The 20,458-nt window shown below is 51.1% G+C and overlaps 1 protein-coding gene across 1 annotated transcript in view; it reads left to right on the top strand.

The window, feature by feature from the left end:
• SDK1 (sidekick cell adhesion molecule 1) overlaps positions 1-20,458 on the top strand; it is a 743,568-nt gene that overhangs the window by 594,665 nt on the left and 128,445 nt on the right. The window contains exon 19 of the mRNA XM_070363134.1: positions 4,098-4,279. Within this exon, the coding sequence (XP_070219235.1) occupies positions 4,098-4,279 (182 nt within the window). The remainder of the gene's footprint in view (positions 1-4,097; positions 4,280-20,458) is intronic.

The raw sequence follows: 20,458 nt of genomic DNA, 5'->3' as shown, positions 1-20,458 counted from the left end.
AATACAATTGATTTCATTACAAGCCAGTTTTTACCATGCTAGTATGTTGAGCCTGCCAGGTTTTCCAGGATTACCGAAAACAGATAAAAGTCTGGCTTTTTTACCTGCATTCTCTCAGTTTTCCATGTTGGGAATGAACCCAGTATGTTCTAAACACAGGGCAGGCCGCACCTCCCAGCTGCAGACCAGACACGGCCCGGGAGCGGCCAGTTTGCTCTCTCTGCCCCTCTGGGAGGGGTTTGGCTCTGAGCACCTCGCGTGAACCGCGCCAGCCCTGGCTGGGTTGGCAAAGGAACCTGCTTTGCCAAAAATTACTGCTGAATTTAAAATGGCCGCGAAAGCGATCGTTTTGGTAGTTTGTCAACACAAGTGAAAGGAAAAAAGCAAACCAGTATCGAAAAGGTAACTGTTACCTCCCTTCTAATGGGCGCACCCGTCGCCAGCCTCTCCGGGCAGGGCTGGGTGCACCCGTCGCCAGCCTCTCCGGGCAGGGCTGGCAGGTGTCCACCATGCAGATGCCCAGCCCACGCCCGTGCTAGACCCATGACCAGGAGACACCAGGCTACCAAAGGCCTAACGTAGAGTGACGTAACGTCTTAGCTAAACGTAAAACATTATGAGAGAGTTGATTCTTTAACTCCATTGTCTGCGTACAGAAGTCAGCTCATCCCCAGCATGTATTTATGTGATCACCCGCTCATCATTTAATACACATTTATCTATGTGAACGTAATGTGTGCCTGTCACAACCAATTCACTGCTGTTCTCCAGTTGTCCTGAAGCATATGAATTATCCTCTGAACACAAGCCAGATCGTTATCTAAGCCTGAAGAGGTTCAAACGCGGCCGTCCCCTGGCTGCACAAGGGCCGCAGGGCTGAACCTATACGCAGGGCCGCCTTGGTCCCTGAGCCCCTGGCCTCCCCCGGTTCACAGAGGAGACTGCCGATCGGCCCCCTGTGGGCAGGGGACGCCTGCAGACCCGTGGGTGGAACTGTGGGCCCGTGGGTGCTTCCAGAGCCTGGTGTCTCCCTCGGGAAAGCAGCCCAGCGCTTCCCGCTGCTCGAGGCCCAGGTTTTCCTCGCTGCTCACCCAGCTGTCCCCTGGTTCCCTGCTCATCAACTAATGAAGATAATTGGTCTCCCCTCTGGACGGCCTCCCCCTCCCATGCTTGTCATCCCATCCGTCTCTGTCTTTTTTTGACCACAGGGAAGAAAAGTTTCCTGGGGCTCCATCTGCCAAAAGGACTTTAAAAGTCAGGCCACAGAGCCAGGCTCGGGGCGTGGAGTTTCCTAACGCAAGCTCTCTGATGTCGCAAGGCCCTGTCGGGCACTGCACATTTCCCTGTTTTGTGGGATTATGACTCTTAAAAGGATTTTCTGTGATGGTGTCAGTAGAGGCAAGCGCTGGAAAAGAGGGCATCCGTATTTGCAGGGGCTTCAATGCAGAGAGCCCCAAGACGCGGGTGTACCACACAGGCTGTGAATATCCCAAGTTTTCAAAAATTAAAGACCCATGCCAAAATGAATTTGCTGGGAAACATTTCCGAATAATCCTCCAGTCTGCAGATCAGCTCTGTTTGCAAGCCTGTACCCTCCGGGGCACAGGGCTCCATGTCAGACCAGCAGCACGGTCCACGGAAGAACAAAATGGAAATAAATCACCGCCGCGGCTCCGGCTGTAAGAAGTAGTTAGAGTGCGTGCACAGTAATAAAATATTCATAGTAATGGGCAGGGTGTTTCTTTGAGAGGAACATAGGGGTTATGTCCTTTAAAAACATTGTCCTGTTTATTTCCACGTAAAGAATCTTCTTGTTCTCTCTGAGACGGTCTCCTGGGCAACGTATCTGGCCCTTCAGCGGATGATGCCCCGCACTTCTGTTATTGATTATGACCTTCCTAGACATTCTGTGAATATTACCAGAGCGCCTTGAAGCCGCTGGTCAGAATGGACCACGCTCCCTGCCGGAAGGGAGAGCCAGGAATCTAGGAGGTCGATTCTCCCCGCCTCATACAGATAGGTCTGGGAGGACGGGTGAGCAGGCCGTTTCAGGGCTCAGAACTCAGGGTTCTCTGTTGGCACACTTCCCACACAAGCAGCGTTCCCCACAGAGAAATGTTTTGGGGGCGGTGCTTCAATCCATCGCATCTCCTTTGCGCCCATTGTTTCCATCCTGTTCTCGAACCGACCCCGCGGGATGCCATTATTACCACGTCACCTTAGCGAGGAGGAACCCAAGGCTCAGAGAGGTAAGAGTTGGCTTCAGACCTTCCAGCGCGTGAGTCTTCTTCCCAGCTTGGTCTTCTGGGCGGCTTGCTTTGCCCTCCCTGGAATGCGTACCGGACAGTGAAGCGGGGGTCTCCGGCAGCCATGCCCGGCTGTACCCTGCTGGGTACCTGTGGTCCTGGGCCCACTCACTTGCCAGGCTACTCTGGGGTCTGGTGTGGGTGGGAGCCAATATTTGCCTTTTTTCAAAATGCCTGTCTGATTGTCCCAGGGCCATTTATTCTCAAAGTCCCTGCTGTGTAGATGGGGAGATGGCTGGTACTCGGATGACGCCACACCAAGCCTTCCCTGCCTAGAAGACAGGCCGTCGTGTGATAGACTTGGTTCAGCCCGCCGTGAGTGGCACCCACCCCTGGCTGGGGGTCCAATGAGGTGCAGCGGGATTGGAGGGGTGGGAGAGAAACACAGATGGGTATGAGGCCTCTTGCACGTTTGCCCGTCACGGAGCGCCATGCGTGTGCCAGCGCTCCCCGCAGGGCCGCTGCGGGCCCGCGTCCTGCGGCTCCTCTCAGGCGTGAGGCAGGAAGGCCGGGGCCTTTGCGCTCTTCGTGGCCCGCCTGCTCTCGATCCTTTCTGCCTCCTCTCCGGCAGGACTCACCACACGCAAGTGACCTGTAGCAGGAAGGGCTCAAAGACGAGTCTCAGAAATCCCTGATGTTCATGAAGAACATTTTATTACCATGTCCGTACATCCTGAGTGCGTTTTCAGTCATCACTCTCCTTGGAGAGCTGTTTACCGCTCCAGGCGTGGATTTCGGAGTTCCTTCTTTTCTCTGAGGGCGGTGGCCTTGCTGACATGCTGGTTCGAGTGAGTCTGTCTCAGGCTCTTCCCTGCGTCCAGGCCCTGTGGCCCTGGGGACGGCACGGTGACTGGACGGGACTCTGCAGGGCCACTCAGCGTTCTGGAGGCGCCTGAAGACCCCGGCCCGCTGTGGGGAGTACGTGCGTTTCCCGCCCACTCCAGGCCTGTGTCCTCCTGCAATTCTGCCATCCCCACCGAGCACCAGAGTCTCATCTTCTTGAGGAAGTAGCCAGCTCTCGGCTAGAAACTCCACGCTCTTGGAAGTTATTCCCACAGCTCTCGCCCCTCAGTTTACCCAGAGGAACAATTCACTTCTGCACACATGATCATGGAAGACGTCCGTCACTCAAAATAAAGTTAAAACTGTCCTTTCTCTGTGCAAATAAGTTTCCCAGCTAATACATTTTCTGTGTTCAGAGTTGTGTACATCATTGTTTTAAATAAATGCAACTTTAAATTTGCCTTTCGTCCACAGAAGAGCCTGCACATTGCCCTCTCATAGGTCCCCTAAAAGCCACTCTTAGCAGTGGGCCCGAATTTTAGGAGTGTGAGCACCAGTCATTCTGACTCTGGACTTCATGCACTAGCCCAGCAGGGAGCTCAGCCCCCGGACACCGAGGGGCACCACGCTGCCCGCTTCTTTCCTCGTCGTTTCAGAGCCACTGGAGGAAGGGGTCTCTAGGACTGATTTATAGCTACAACCCACTAGAAATCCTGTCTGAAAACTGGGGTCCTGAGTTGCTGTACTCCCTGGATGACTGACACTTAAAAAGGGATCATTTTTCCTGAACCCTAACATGGTTGAAGTGTCAGATCTGTTAGCCCAGAGCTTCTAGTCACTGTGAGATTAGATCAGACCTTCTTAGCGATAGAAGTGGAAGTAGTGTCATCTGGGGCAGACCTCTGGGCTTTGTTCTTGTCTGTCTACCCCTGATCTCCTCTAACCGCGTGGAGGAACCTCGGGGAAGCCCAGTCTCTGGCTCAAGTCGTCTCTCTCGTTCTGCCGCAGGTACCGCCTGGCCGGCCTGCCGGGGGAGTACCAGCAGAGGAACATCAGCAGCCCCGAGGTCAGCTACTGCCTGGTCACCGAGCTCATCATCTGGACCCAGTACGAGATACAGGTGGCTGCCTACAACGGAGCCGGCCTGGGCGTCTTCAGCAGGGCCGTGACTGAGTACACCCTGCAAGGAGGTGAGCCTGCCCGAGGCGGCACGGTCTTCTTCACTGGGGAGCAAGATGTGCAGAGTTCTGTTGGAGCAAGCGAGTTGATCAGCTCACTCAATATTTGAAATATTTATTTCTGTAGAAATAAAAATAGACTGTTCAGTCCTCTAGGGAGCAATCAGAAGGGGATGAATCACATATTTAATTTAATCTCTCCTTCTATTCATAAACTATAGCAAAACCACAGAAAGGGATTGTATATATTATTCTGTCTGCTGCTTTTCATCCTGTTCCTAAGGATGAAATGTGTCTCTACACATCCTTTAACTGGTCCACTTATTCTGAAAATTCCTGTGGAATTGACTTTTTCTAAAAGGAATAATGGTATATTTTGCAGTGGAGGTGGCTGTGGAGTCCTGTGTGAAGCTGTGAACGTTTTTCACAGAGTGATCATTCAGTGTTTTGTTTTTAGCGATGTAATACAATTGTTAGTAATGGGGTTTTCGACTCGCTGCTCTCCACCCCCACTTTGGGTTTCCTTTTTCAGTTACACAGGCAAACAATTCACTAGATCCATAAAAACTCCTCCCCACACCCACCCCCCAAAACTGACCAGCCAGAGTGCCATAAAGCCAGCAGGTCTTAAATTTATGTGCTAAGACCCAACCCCGTCATTTCCAGTTAATTCCACTGTTTTCTGCAGGGTCCGGGTCTTGGCCCCAGGAAGGGCTGGACCCTCAGAGACAGTCTCCATGTCTGCATTTCACTTTCAACGCTCTTCACAGTAACAAATAGACCCTCTCTGGACACAGTGGCGCACCAGAGCAGCCCAGAGCCTGGCCCGGGGAAGCAATTTTCCCACCAAATCTAAACCCCTTTTTCGCTGAGCAGTTTTCCCCTGTCCTGACTCACAGGTGTGAGTTTATTTGCTTAGGCGTTTTTATTGCTACCAGGCCTTGGCCTTTTTCAGATGATAAGGTTCCTAACTGCCCACGTCTCTCCCCAAATCATGCCTGAGGCCTAATGTTCCCTGATATTACACGCTGTCATTATCATCCCGTATTGATCGGCCGTCTGTTGTCATCCCTGAGCCCATAAATCCTCCTCCCGAATTAAGTGGCGTCAGCCCTGCTCTCACAGTGAGGAGCAGAGAGACTTAGCATGCAGGACGACAGGAAGGGCTTGGTGTCTGCCTGCACCTCTTGATCACTCATTGGAAAATGAAAATAGCTGAAAACCTGCTCTGTTAACGCTTGCTTTAATTAGTCCGTTTAATAAAATAACAATAAATTTGGAAACACTTAAAGTGACAGACACTGCTGCTGACGGCCCCCCAGCACCGTTCACAGTGACGGCTTCCTCCTGTTGCCGGCACGCTCACGTTCTGTGCGGGGCTCAGTCTCCCCCTGACTGGGAAGGGCTGTGGGGCGCTGCATCTCACGTCTGTCCCGCCGTCCCGGGGGGAGCTTGAGGGCTGTGAGCGACGTGTTCGGAGCTCTGTGTGAGGAAGGGAGACCTGTCGGCAGGTGTGCAGGGGAGACCGGAGGGGCCCGAGGGTGGGGCAGCCGCTGCAGACGGCAGAGTGCTGGTTCGGCTGTGAGCTGATGAACTCCCCCCATCGCCAACGCGGGCTGAGAGGAGCCGTGGGCGTGTGCAGTGCGGCTTCACACGTATCCCCTCTGGGCTGCCCCTCCACCCCGTCCAGCCTGCCACACGAGCTCTCGCTGGGGCGTCCTGTCCCATGGGACCAGCCCAGCGCCCTCCTCAGCTCGCTGGCAGTTTCTAGGGTGAAACGGTGTGTTTTGCTCACGCTGAGCGGGTCTGAGGTCACTGGGCTAATACAGGTGGAGCAGAGATAACGCTGGGTCCTCTGAGTCAGCAGCGCTGTTTTCTGGGCTCCCTTGGCTCCTCTGAGGTCAGTGGGGCCCCGCAGGGGATTCATCCAGCCTGAATGCTGGTGGCGTGCCTGCCCCTCCAGCACGAGGGCCTTGTGGATCTGGACACAGCGGGAGGCAGGCGCTGACTCCGCGTGGAGCCGTCTCTGGATGCCTTGGCTCGGGTGAGGTTGGGAGGAATCTGCTTCCTTGCGTAGGTGAGAACCTGACTTCCGGTAGCTCTGCGTGCTGAGGTGTTCAGAGTCTCTCTCTTCTTAGCTGCTTATGAGCAGATGTCGTGTGCGGTTTTCCCATCTGCGTGTCAGCCTGCGTCGCTGGATCACCGTTCCTTGGCCTGGCTACTGGGTGGCTGGCAGGGGAGCCTGGAGCTAGGAGTCCTGGCAGGTCTCCGGACCCCCAGGGTGATCACAGTCCACATCTTTGCTCACCTGAGGGTGTTTCTGACCCTCTGTGAGTCCCCGATGCAGGCTGTGATCCCGCCAGCCTCGGTGTGGACTCAGGAAACACACATCCTCTGGGGCTCCTGGCGTCTTTTCCAGCCGTGGTTGGCATGCCCAGACCCGTGTGCTCCGTGCAGTGGTAACGCCCGGGCAGCTGACCCTGAGCACTGCTCCATGCTCTGCTTCCAGGCCCTGCCCTGCCCCTGCCCTGGACCCTCGGTCACCAGCAGAGCTTCTCAGGCCATTTCAGCCTCTGACCTTTCCCCTTTTGTCTGAGGGTCATGCCTGAGCCCCGAGACTGGTCCCTTGGGCTCCACAGCTGGCAGATCAGGATGGACACACGGCCAGGGGAGATATCTGGACCCTCAGCACAGGGCTCACTCACATGGGGTTCACGTGGGGCTAACTTACATGGGGAACACTCACCAAGGGCACACACACACACACCTTTCTGCCTACACAGGCCCAGAATTGGCCCTGGCCCAGAGTCCATAAAGCCTGACTCTTATTACTTATCAATACTACTTATCTGCCTTCAAGAAACATCTTAGCTCTTCTCTCTCTTTTTTTTTTTTTTTTTTTGGCATTTGTAAAGTTCTGACATCTCCACCCGCCCTGACTACTTTAAGGGCAGTTGTGAAGAGAAAAGGAAGCAGTGTAGGTGAAAGGGAAGTCGCTCCGTCGTGTCCGACTCTTCTCGACACTCTTCTGCAGCCCACCAGGCTCCTCCGTCCATGGGATTTTCCCGGCAAAGGTCCTGGAGTGGGGTGCCATTTCCTTCTCCAGAGGATCTTCCTGACCCAGGGATCAAACCCAGGTCTACCTGCATTGCAGGCAGATGCTTTATCCTCTGAGCCACTAGGGAAGCCATGCTATTAAATGCTGAGCTGTGACACACACACCCATGTTTCTGTCTGTATTCCTCCATCCACCCTGACAACAACCAGTATCTATTGTGGGATTTGAATGTCTCCATCATGATAGTCGTACAGAAAGAAATTTGAGGTCAATTTCTTTGCTATTAGTAAAATCAAGAACGCACGTTGAGGAATTGGTGTGAGTGCCTGCTGTGTGACATAGTAGGGCCACGCAACAGGCCAGGGCACTGAGACCGGAGGGGACACCTGTCTCATTGTCAAGCCTGGGGGCTTCAGCCTCGACCGGAAGTGAAGACTAGCATTTGTGAAACAAGATTGAGAATGAGAACAGAGTCCGGCCTCGTTCTCAGGAAGGCAGTCCCGTTCGGTGCTCGGGGAACGTGCCGTCACTGTGAAGGCACCCCCGCAAAGGGGCTTTCCTGGGACAGCGTCAGGGAAGTAAGTGTAGCCGCTGAACTGGTTCTGAATGGAATCCGGCTGCTAGAAACAGACCCAAAGGACCAGCACCGTAGATGAAGTGGGCATGTGTTTTCATCTTTCTGACACCAAACGGGGCAGTGGCTTCTGTGGAGTCATAGTGGCAGCTGTATGGTCACCAGAGAACCAAGTCCTCCTTTTTTTGCTTTGCTATCTGTAGTGGTTGCCTCGTGGTTGCAAACTAACTACTGTGATGCCAGCTATCACATCCACATTCTAGGAGGAAGGCACAGGGTCTGCCTTGTGGCCAAATAATCAAGTATGCCCACCTTTGAGGAACTTTCTTAGAAGTCCCATCTGCCCCAGACTCGTGCTTACAATTCATGGACTGTCTCCGTGCCAGAGAACCTGGGAAGGGTCCCTCAGCTGGGCACGTTTCTGTCCATTGTTAAGGAAGGAAGAGGGGAGGGCAAGCAAAGGGCAGCTAGCAGTGTCTGTCCCACTTGTCCGGCGACTCCTGCTGAGGAGTCGCCCGAAGGATGTACAGTTTCCAGGTATAAACTGGTGAGACAGCCTGTCTCACAGCCGCTGCGGGCAGAGCACCTCCTGGTGCTTCGTAACCACCCAGACTGGAGTCCCCAGACCCCTCGGCCTCCTCTGGAGCTCAGCGGCTCTGCTCCGGCAACCCGCTGTGTGTCCCAGGGCTGTTTGCGGCCGGCGCTGAGAAAGGCTGGTGGGCTAACTGGTGCCTGATGCTGAAAAGGGAAGAATTAAAATGCTGATATGTTAAGGGGGTAGGGAGGGGTGAATTACGCCTAAGATTAATTATTCATCAGCCTAATTTGGGAAACTATTGGAATGTGTGTACTCACAATTCTGGAGCTGGTCAGGAGACTGTGGAGGAGCAGGAGCAAAGGGGAGAGCTGAGCCACCGTCCAGCCGGCCTCCTTTTCCTCTCCCATTAGCCGCGTGGTGGACTAGAGCCATCGGGGACACGCAGTGTGACTTATCTGGACTTTAATAAGGCTCCTCTTGAAAAGGTGTCGGAATGCCGGGAGAGCTCGAGGCTCCCACTGCCGCCAGGGGGGCGTGTGCATGTCAGACGGTCACCCGCAAGAGGATGTGTGAACAACGCGGTGTCGGCCCGGCAAGGGCACAGGGGGCGGGAATGCGGGTGGGGGGGCTGCTGCCCGGAGATGCGCAGCCCCAAGCATGCGGCCTTGGTCTCAGAGGGGCTTCCCTCAAGGGGGCTCCTGAAGGAAGATAAGGGGGCCATACTTCAGCCCAGTGAACTGACCCCGGAAGTGGTGAGAACCGCCGTCCACCTGTCATGCCCCAGGTTTCTCCTCAGTCCCATTTATTGTTGAGATGCAGTAAAAGCATCTGTTACGGCCCACGTCCTGACGCTGTGTGCGGCCCCAGCCACTCCGAGGCTCCCCTGAGAACTCCGCGGTCACGTGACTGCTTCACCTGTCTCTCACCATTAGCTGAGCAGTTTTTAACAGAAACTGATTGTGGAGCTAACCACTGCGTCAGCATCGACTTGGAACCACTGATTGCTCCAGATGACTACAGTGCCTTTCCCCCCTTCCTGGATGATTAGAAAGTTGCTGAAGTAGACATTGGCAGTAGGAAAAATGCTCATAATTATACGGGGTGTTTAGTTATGCAGAACTTAGACTCTCTGGCTTTTTCCTCTTGAAACCAAAAGCATATTGATTTCTGGAAGGGTTTGGAAAGAACTTCTGGAGTGAACTGAAGCTGTCTTCCATTTCATTTGGGTGATTGCAGTGGAGATTTGACAGCTTGGGTTCATGTGGTTAGAGCTGTTTTAAGAGTCTTGCTGCTCCGTGTGTGCATTGCCTGTGTGCGTGCTCAGTCGCTTCCGTGTCTGACTCTGCGACCCCATGGGCTGTAGCCCGCCAGGCTCCTCTGTCCATGGGATTCTCCAGGCAGGAATTCTGGGGTGGGTTTCCATTTCCTCTTCTAGGGGATCTTCCTGACCCAGGGATCGAACCCATATCTCCTGTGTTTCCTGCTTTGCAGGCAGGTTCTTTACCACTGAGCCAGAGAGAAAGCCCATGTTTAGGTTAATCTCTCACATTTAAAACTTCCTTCTGCAGGAAAGAGAAGGTCATGAGGCCCTGCTAACAACATCTATTAAATGGGACTGATGGGCAAAATCGGGGCCAGTGGGGCATATGAGAAGCTAGGAGGTGAGAAAGTTTGTGTTAGATAATTCTTGAACAAGTCGTAAAGAGCCAGGGCAGACCAAGCAGATTTGAGGTGTGCTCAGTCACTCACTCATGGCAAACTCTTTGTGACCCCATGGACTGTAAGCCTGCACCAGGCTCCTCTATCCATGGAATTCTCCAGGCAAGAATACTGGAGTGGGTTGCCATTTCCTCCTCCAGGGAATCTTCCTAACCCAGGGATGGAACTCACATCTCCTGTGTCTCCTGCATTGGCAGAAAGATTCTTTACCATTGAGCCATCTGGGAAGCCCCAAGCCAGTGAGGTTAGCAAACTTGATCCCTTCCTTAAATGTGTTAGTCGCTCAGTCATGTCCAACTCTTTTGCAACCCCATGGACTGTAGCCTGCCAGGCTCCTCTGTCCATGGAATTCTCCAGGCAAGAATTCCTTCCTTAAATGGGTCCATTAAGATGCAAATGCTGATTTTTCTATAAAGGGCTCAAAGACAAATTATACTATAAATCATCATTCTTGAGCATGCCAAGATTTTAATTTTTTCTGGTTTTATTTCTTTATCATTTTTCTTCTTGTAACAGGTATTTTTGTGCTGTAATGATTTATTCTGGTTTCAGAACATTACCTTCTAATGAAGGAGAACTATTCCATATTTAGAGAGAAATGGGAAAAAACATTTGGTTATCCAGGTTTCTAAAACATTAGTAAAAGCCCCTAAATGTTCACTTGGGCTTCGCAGGGTTTTCTAAAGTAAGGATTATAAATGAGCACTCTGCAAGCTCCATTCCTATCTCCTCTTGGGAAATTCTCAATGTAGCATAAACGACATTGCACGAAAAGATTTGCTTCTCAGTCCTGATGACTTTGTAGACCTCAGGCTGCACCCATGGACAGGCTAATGTTCAGATTCTCCCAGCATCCCCTGAAGCACCCAGTAGGAACTGAGCAAAGCCGTGCGGGTGTTCCTTTAGGTGTGGGCCTGACTTGGTCTTTGAGGCCTTTCAGGAAAGGGTAGGAATCGCCTTCTTCAGGGGGAGCCACTGTGTGCCAGTTTCCACTGTCCTGTGTGCCATCCACGTATGTTCATCGCCTTCTGCAGCCATCCCCCAGCCGTTGCAGAGGCACCACGGTTCCTGTTTTACAGAGAAAAAGGCAGAAATTCAGAGAGGTAATCAGCTTTCCAAAGGTCACACAGGTTGAAAACGCTGGGAAGTGCTCAAATTTATGCTTTTCCTTCTCAGTTCAGTTCAGTTCAGTCTCTCAGTCATGTCCGACTCTTTGCGACCCCATGAATTGCAGCACACCAGGCCTCTGTCCATCACCAACTCCCGGAGTGCACTCAAACTCACGTCCATCAAGTTGGTGATGCCATCCAGCCATCTCATCCTCTGTTGTCCCCTTCTCCTCCTGCCCCCAATCCCTCCCAGCATCAGAGTCTTTTCCAATGAGTCAACTCTTCGCATGAGGTGGCCAAAGTACTGGAGTTTCATCTTTAGCATCATTCCTTCCAAAGAAATCCCAGGGCTGATCTCCTGTAGAATGGACTGGTTGGATCTCCTTGCAGTCTAAGGGACTCTCAAGAGTCTTCTCCAACACCACAGTTTAAAAGCATCAATTCTTCGGGGCTCAGCATATAAACATGGGCAAAAATCGCTTCCAGATTTTCAGTGCTCAAGTGGGTTTGCAATAGCTTGTGGATATTTTTTACTGGAATGAAAAGCAGGCACAATAAGTCTGTTTTACATGGAAACCCAGGACAGACACACACTCCTGAAACAAAAGGGTCAGAGAATAGTAATCACCCTGACAGTGTGTGATGGTTTTTAATATTTTCTGCTCTATTCCATTCTGTCTCATTCTTTCCTTCTTTAACAAATGCAGGCTGTGATCGCTAAGCTGAGTTTCTGGTCTGCTGCTAAGGCAGTAGTGGCCTGCAGTTTGAAAAAACCCTGAATTCAAGCAGTACAGGGTGTTTGGTTCAGTTGGCTATGAATCCGTTTCAGAACAGGCGTCAACTGGCCTGTAGTTCACGTCAGGGTCAAGGTTGAAGCCGGGCGCCCAAAGGAGATACTACAATGAGAGACCCAACAGGGGTGGGGCTGAGTGGGCACCAGCGGGCCAGCCTGGGCACCAAGCCGAGATTCGGGGGCTGGAGGCAGGTCGAGTCCAACACCCGTGTCTGTGCAGACCTTGTGGGAGAAGACTTGCCCTTCAGCTGCCACTGAAAGACACAGGGAACAGTCAGACCCGCCTTAAATGGCTGTGCCTGCGTGCTAAGTCCCTTCAGTCGTGCCGGACTCTTTGCAACCCCGTGTAGCCCACCAGTGTCCTCTGTCCATGGGATTCTCTAGGCAGGAATGCTGGAGGTCTCCTCCTCCAGGGGTCTTCCTGACCCAGGGGTGGAGCCCACGCCTCTCACACCCCTGCGTTGGCAGCGGGCCCCTCACCGCCAGTGCCGCCTGGGAGCCCAGTACTGCAACCAGACACTGTCTGTGGAGGTTCAGACTGGTCTTCCCTACAAGCCTGTGAGAGTTTTGAAGGCAGGGGCTGCATCTGATTGATCTTATTTACATCTGTACCCCCAAACCCAAGCAAGGTGCCTGGCACGTCAATAAATGAAGCATAAATAGACGTCTGATTATGGCGAACGCCTGCTGTTTCTATTTCGGTTCCCGCCAGTGGGCCAGTGAGTGTCCGTGTTCAGCATGATGCCCAGCCTTCTCTCCCGTGGTCGTCTTCTTGTCTTAGAAGAAGAACCCAGTGCCTGCTGGCCTTGCGCCTCCGCAGCCTGCAAACTGGTCCCGAAGGCTTTCCCCTCAGTGCCTGGTGCATAAAGAATTGGGGAAAACAAGTTTGGAAAGGGATACACAAAACTTTTTCAGTGTTAAGGTATTTTCTTATGCAGGACCCTTAAAAAGGGATTCTTGAGCTTCTTTGTGCAAGATCTGTTATCCTCACAAAGTGTCAGGACTGTTTAACACAGGGAGGACACGCAGGCACATCAAAACCAGGAGCACTGTCACGGCACAAGAACTCAGCCGTAGCCTTCAACGCCCCGGAATTGATGACACCGCCCAGCACGCAGATGGAATATAGCTGTCCACCCAGCAGAGTTGTAGCCCATGGCCCCTCCACGTCGTGAGCTGCTTCTCCCCTTCTCTGAAAGGCAGGTAGTGGTGTAGGCTCACCTGGAGAGGGAGATGCCCATGAATTCTGGGTGGACTCTTCAGTCCCCGATACTTGAGATCATACACGTTCAGGATAAGGAGAATCGGGGTGTGTGGTTGTGGTGGAGACGTAAGGAATTGGGCATCCTTCCGTGGCATAGCCACTGCTGGGTCCAGCCATCCCGCCAGCAGCTCCATCCCCAGTGAATAGAAGATAAGCAGAGGTGAAGAGGCATTTCTCTAGGTGAGGGAGGCCCTGAGTGTTCACATGCCGGGCTGCTTCCAACCAGGAGAATTGACCTTGCCTTGAGGGTGGTGAGAGATGAGCCGCCATCATGCGGGACACTGAGGTTTCATAGTTTGAAACAGATATGGTCGGTCTGGTATCTCAAGTAGACACACACGAGCATGTTAGCATACAGAAATGTTGTTGAGCGGTACACTGTCATCTCATTCTGTGCTAAATTCTGCTGATTTGACAGCATTGTCCCTGGGACGTCAGCATCTTTAGGTTGGATTCCACCAGCTGATATGGGGTGAGAAGGAGGCAGAGGTCAGTCACTTTCTCCTACGGAGGCCTGGACGCTCACACCCACCTGCCCCATGAGACCTTGGGAATCTCCCTGCTGGCATTTCATGGTATCACTCCATTAATTTTATTTGACATGTTGTGAATCTCCCAAACATCAGGTAGCTCCATGGCCAGCGCACGTGTCTTCTGATTAACTGTTATTTTAAACCGATTTCCGCTGTTTACACAGATTGCAGAGAAGATGGATTGTAATGATAGTCTAGAATTTACTTGGGGTCCTGAGATCAGCTTTGCATAATATGCATCGTGTTGTTTGAGTACTTGAATGAAACAGCAAACATGAGCCCAACCGGTGTCTCTCTTCCCAGCTGCAGAGACTGGCTCAGGAGAAGTGCTGACCAGACAGAGTCTCAAATTCTGTGGGCTGTGAACAGCAGTAGACATTCCTGGAGGAAAAGGTGGAAAACTGTCGCTGGGAGTCACCTTGGGTCACTCAGAACAGGCCGCCTCCTAACAATCTCGTTTCCTCCTGGGGGAGGGTTGCCTAGTTGATAGCTCCAAATGCTATGTTCATTCTGTGGCTTGATTTCCACTCATTGCTTCATTTACTTATCAGTTCTCTCAATCAGCATCCTTGTGGCTGAGATGGAGACCATGCATTGGGTGATAAAGTCATCAGGTGAACCCCAAGGACTCAGCTTTGCTCAGAGAGTGTTCACTTGAAGCACCACCAGTGTGAAGGTGACCCCAGCTGCAGAACCCATCGCCCTTCGGGGCTTTTCTTGCTCAGCACTTCCGTCAGGGACTCGGAGCGGGTGGAGACGATGTGCCCGGCAAGCCTGCAGGTGTCACAGCTGAGAGAGCCATTCAGATGTTCTGTCCCCGAATCAGAATTAAAAATAAACTGCAGTGTTAGATTGATGGCTGAAATCAGGCTGAAGCATGAAAGCCAGACGCTGCTTTTCCAGACACACGACCAGCCATGTGACAGAGGAGGAGGGGCGGGATGTGCCGGTTGTTGCTATAAACAAAGTTGGGAGGTGAGTTGAGCACAGATCCAGGGAGAGCTGGGACCAGTCTTGTCAATGACACGTTTCCGAATCAGGGCAGATCCAGTGCCATGGAATCCTGTTTGGGCTGAATGCCGCTGGAGCCCGGAGGCCAGCTCCAGGTGCCTCGCCGTGAGGGCTGGTGAGGACTCGGGGGGTCCACGGAGAAGGGGCCCAGCACGGGTGGGGCTCTGTCCGGCCGTCATGCAGGAAACGGGAGAAGCAGAGTGTTTACTTGGCCCCTGGGAGCCAAGCCCAGCTGGATAGATTTGTGATTTTCAGATGGTCCGCTGGCTCTGTGGGCAGGGAGACGGACAGGCGTGGACAGGCAGCGGTTGTGAAAGGAAAGGCAGATCCCTTTACAGCGTTCGGCCAGGGCACACGGGACTGCAGAGAAGGAAGCGGTCCAGGAAGCCCTACTGGCCGCCAAGTGGCCGCCTGTCGGGAACAGTGAGTGGGCTCCTTCGAGGACAAGCTGGTGAACCCCAGGACCGTGGGGGGCTGGAACTATACCTACAGGAGAAGGAGGTAGAGACGGAAATTAGGCTTCTCCTTGACTCTGAAGCCATGTAAATGTATTTCATCTATTCATGTGTGCACGCACGCTCAGTCATCTCCAACTCTTTTGCAACCCCACGGACTGTAGCCCACCAGGCTTCTCTGTCCGTGGGATTTCCCAGACAAGAATCCTGGAGTGGGGTGCCATGTCCTGCTCCAGCGGATCCTCCCGACCCAAGGATCAAGCCCACACCACCTGCATCGGCAGGGGGATCCTTTACCATGTGTCACCTGGAGAGCCCTCATCTATTCATAAAACTAAGTGATTTTAAAACATTTATAATGGAAAGTCTGAAAAGCTGAAGGCAATATGAGACAGATGAACACAGCGGTGTGTTGAGTTGGTGAACTCAGCCAGATGGAAAGTGATTATTTCAAGTAACTTTGAAATGTGATGGTCTGACTGCCCATCCCTAGCACAGAACCAAAATCGAAAGCTGGAGGAAGAAGGACCCACAGCTTTCAGCGGCCATGGGAACGGATGTGCTGCATTCGGTGCTGTTAAGGCACAGTTGTGTGAGCGCTGTGAGATAAAGCGAGTGACCACTGTGTGGCTGTCACTGGGAACCGAGATTTTTGGCAAAGTTGAAACCCTAAATTGGAATTGGAAGTATGATGATTTTATCCTCAAAGGAAGGAAGAATTTCTTGTAAAAAGGCCTGGAAATGAGAACCATCCTAGTAGCACAGAGTTTCTCAGTAACCCCCAAATAAACAGGCTTTCCTGGCTGAATGGGGGATTCCAGGTCAGGAGCAGGCGGTAAATAATATAATGTAATGTAATATATAATTCCAAAAAGTGAGGAAGCTTATCAAACCCCAGTGAGAGCTTGTCAAGAAGACCCCTGAGCCACCTTGAAGAGGCTCCCACTCGTTAAAGATGGGATAATGTGAAAATCAGTCATAATAACTGCAACGAATTGAAGTGTTCCAAATACATTTCAGTCCATGGATTCGTAACAGTGTGTATTTTCAGAGCCACACTGATCAACTTTGGAGAATGCTAGGGGAACTTTTACATGCTGTATTTGTATAAAACTTTCCAATCAAAATCTCAAAATTTTGAGTGAGAAACTTGACCTCAGTGGGTGAACACAACTTATTCAATATGTGGTTTTATTCTCAAGATGGTGCCATTCAGATACCATCAAGACTTCTAATTATAACCTCTTCAAGGATTTGAAGGTACCCATTAACAAGAGAGCATTTGCACAGGTAGGTGGTCATGAGTGCCTGAAGACTATTTATCGCTTTTTCCCCAGTGAAGAGAAACTTCTGTCTTACTGTTAACCAGAATGGAGACAATTCGCCCTCTTTGAGTTGTACTTTAAGGGGGCAGTATTGCCCTAAGTTAACAGTCCTTCCTTTCATTTTGACATTACAAACGTGTAATGTCAAAGTTTTTGTGATAATGTGACTGGATTTGGAATCTGATCACATATTTCTCACAGAAAGTATTTTAAAATAATGGGCATTTGTATATATCTACACAGATACTGCTGCCCATCTTAATAATAGTTTCTTTAGCATTCAAATGCTGATTCCTTTAGAATTATAAAACTGATTGCATATCACTCGTACACGTTCGTATAGATGGTCTGGGGAGTTCTCTGTGCCTCCAGTCAGGTGCTAAAGAGTGTCATTAATGGCCATTTTTGGTGCCAATAGCTTTTCCTTCAACAGACCTTCAAAGTGAGACCCATTCACTAAAAACATTAACAACAATGATAATAATAACACTTTGTTCACAAACTCTTACAGAAACTCTTGGACAGCTGGTAGACTTCAGTTTAAAATTAAAATAGGAAAGTTCTGTTACGAATAATACTGTTAGAAAATAAATGGATGGCATGTCAGATGACACAGCGATGAGCCCAGTCCAGATCATTAAATCCAGATCACTTCCATCGCAGGTTGATGAGCACTGATGCACAGCACCGGCTTTAACCCCTCAGAAGAATTCTTTTGTCAAAGTGGTATTCTGATCCCATTGCTTCACAAAGTGAAAAACAGCTGGGACTATAGAGTCTTGGGTTTTGTTCGATTCACCATCTGATAAGGAAAGCTATGGCAAACCTAGACAGTGTGTTGAAAAGCAGAGACATCCCTGCCGACAGGGGTCCGTCTAGTCAAGGCTCTGGTCTTTCCAGTGGTCATGTACAGATGTGAGAGCTGGATGATAAAGAAGGTGGAGCACTGAAGAATTGATGCTTTCAAACTGTGGTGTTGGAGAAGACTCTTGAGAGTCCCTCGAAAAGCCAGATCAAACCAGTCAATCTTAAAGGAAATCAACCCTGAATACTCTTTGGAAGGACCCATGCTGAAGCTAAAGTTCCAGTACATTGGCCACCTGATGCCAAGAGCCGACTCACTGAAAAGACCGTGATGCTGAGAAAGATTGAGTCAGAAGAAGAGGGCAACAGAGGATAAGGTGGTTGAATGGCATCACCGATTCAACAGACATGCACTTGGGCAAACTCGGGAAGATGGTGAGGGACAGGGAAGCCTGGCTTGCTGCAGTGTGTGGGGTTGCAAAGAGCTGGATATAATTTGGCAGCTGAGCAGCAGCAACACATGTTTAAATATAAAGAATAATAAAGCAGACTGTATGTATGTAGTAACTTCAGAAATCAACTTTTCAAAAAGTTGTGGTTGAACAAATTCTTAAAATTTTCAAATAAATCGGATTAAAAAAATCAGAAAAAAAAGAAGCATGCAGTAACCAATATTGATATTTCCCTTTTTATTTAATTAAGGATTAAATTCTGAAAAATTCATAACAATTAGTTATATACTATCTTATCCAGAATATCTCAAAAGTAAAGTATTTGAAACTGTCAAAACCCTGTAGACCTTTCTAATGCGTTGACTTACTCATGTGGGTTGTTATTTTTCAATACTCATGTGACTTAGTGGTAAAAAAAAAAAAATCCACTTGCCAATGCGGAGCTGTAAGAGACGCCGGGTCGATCCCTGGGTCGGGAAGATCCCCTGGAGGAGCAAGTGGCAACCCACTCCAGTATTCTTGCCTGGAAAATTCCATAGACAGAGGAGCCTGGTGGGCTGCAGTCCATGGGTTCACAAAGAGCTAGGTATGGCTAGGCACACACACTTCAGCAATGTATATAATGTGCATGCGTAGTTTTCAAATGTAATTTCAACAGTTGTATGTTTTTGAGTGGCCATAAAGAGTGGTTTACTACAGTGAAACGCAGACAGGTCTCCTGGCCCAGGCGGACCTCAGCGGCGGCACCTGACTGGACCACTGTACCCCCACTCCGCCCTCTACTGGCCACCCCAAGAAATCCATCCTCAGCAACCAGGAAGGGCCTTTGTGTTATCAACTTGCAAATGTTTCCCGAAGGAAGAGGACCTCTGTGTCTGAAGCCACTCGTGCGGCTCTCCATTCACACAACCTGGCTGTTCGGTGCCCCAGAGCGTTGGGGGCTTCCTCACAGGGCTCCTTGTCCTTAACTATGAAAGCTGAGGCAGTGTCCAGGGAACCCAGGTCATGTGTCCTCACTGGGGTCTAGGGGGAATTATCTGGTGAAAATGGATCTTTTTTTTTTTTTGAGCAGTAAAAATCACAGAAAGGCATAACCCCTGTCACTTCACCAGGTCTCTTCACGGCCTGCAGTTTGAGGCTTAGAAAGAATGGCACTTCAGGTGCTAATTATCTGGGGAGAGAATGCCCCTGGAGGCCTCACTAGGGCAGCAGGAGGCCACAGCTTCCCAGGAGGATCCTCCGTGTGCAGACGGAGCCCAGCTGTGGACGCGTGGGCCTCCACCGTCCTGCTGAGCAGCGGCTCTTCAGGGGCTGAGCCCTGCCTTTCCTGGAAGGCTGGGGTTAGGTAACCCTCCCCCGTAATTAAGACCTTTCTGCCATAGCAGCTTCTTTATTTGAAGCTCTGTCAAGAAGGATTTATGGGCTGTAGGTCTTTTTCTCACTTGAGGGAATTTTTAATCCCATTGTCCACAAATTTGTGAGTCACTTCTGATGACAGTAATTAGGAGAAAGAGATGCTCAAGGATGTGAGAGCAGAAGAGAGCTGAGGAGCATTGTGAGCTGTGACGTGAGGAGAAGGGAGCTTGCCTTCTTAACTGGGTCAGCCAGGCCTGGACGCCTGGTATCTGGGCCCCGGGGCGGGGAAGGCAGGGAGGCACTGACCCGATGGAGAGAGGGCCTCTCAGCGTGGCTGTTACGTGACACAAAGCAAAGAAAGGAACAGCAGGAACTATTGCTCATTTAGTTCATGCAAAATGCCATTTTCTTGACGTGTTCGATCGGTGTGGTCTTACTTTAGAGAATATAACCACATTTGACTAGAAAATTTTATGGAACTTCAGAGTCAGTAATTGGAAAGGAAATCCCAGAACTAAGCCTGCAAAGAATGAGGACGTGGGCTCTCCGAGAAGTCACGGCCCCTTTCAGTTCTTTCCCTCCTTATTTCCCCTCCCACCCCCTTCCCTGCTCTCTTATGCGGGGAGATTGTCCGGGTGACCCGTTGCCACAGAATAAACCTGGAGCTTGCAGGCAGCGCCGTCGTACCGTATCTCGTGATTTTACAGGCTGGGAACGGGATCCGGAGGGGAGGTACCTTGGGCTGGCGGCTGAGGGTCAGGAGAGCGGAGAGGGGTTCCCTCTAGTGTGGGTGCCTTGACCGGAAGGCCATCAGGCTGGGCACCCTGGGGCTGCCCCCCCGGGCACCACACCCAGCCAGTCCAGCATGGTGGCCACAGGGACAGCAGACTCCTTTCTCCTCTCAGGACTTCCAGAAAGGACGGTTCTAGAGATAAGGCGTGGAAGCTTCTAGTTTATTAAGGCCTGGGTCATATTCTCTTGGTCAGAACAGTCACAGAGTCTGCACTGAAGTGCCTCAAACACCGCTTGCCTCAGACACCACCTCTACATGAGAAAAGGCATCAAGGTTTCTGCAGCCTTTTTAAAGTCAGATTTACTGAGGTATATAACTTACTTACCTTGAGCGCAGAGCTCTGCCCCACCCCCGCCCTTGGCACGGTTCTTGTTTCCCCTCCTCTAGCTTTCCCTTTCACAGGAATC

The sequence above is a fragment of the Bos mutus genome, chromosome 25 (genome assembly GCF_027580195.1).
Source record: "Bos mutus isolate GX-2022 chromosome 25, NWIPB_WYAK_1.1, whole genome shotgun sequence".
NCBI classification, from domain to species: Eukaryota; Metazoa; Chordata; class Mammalia; order Artiodactyla; family Bovidae; genus Bos; species Bos mutus.
This window is presented reverse-complemented; position numbering and strand designations above follow the sequence as displayed.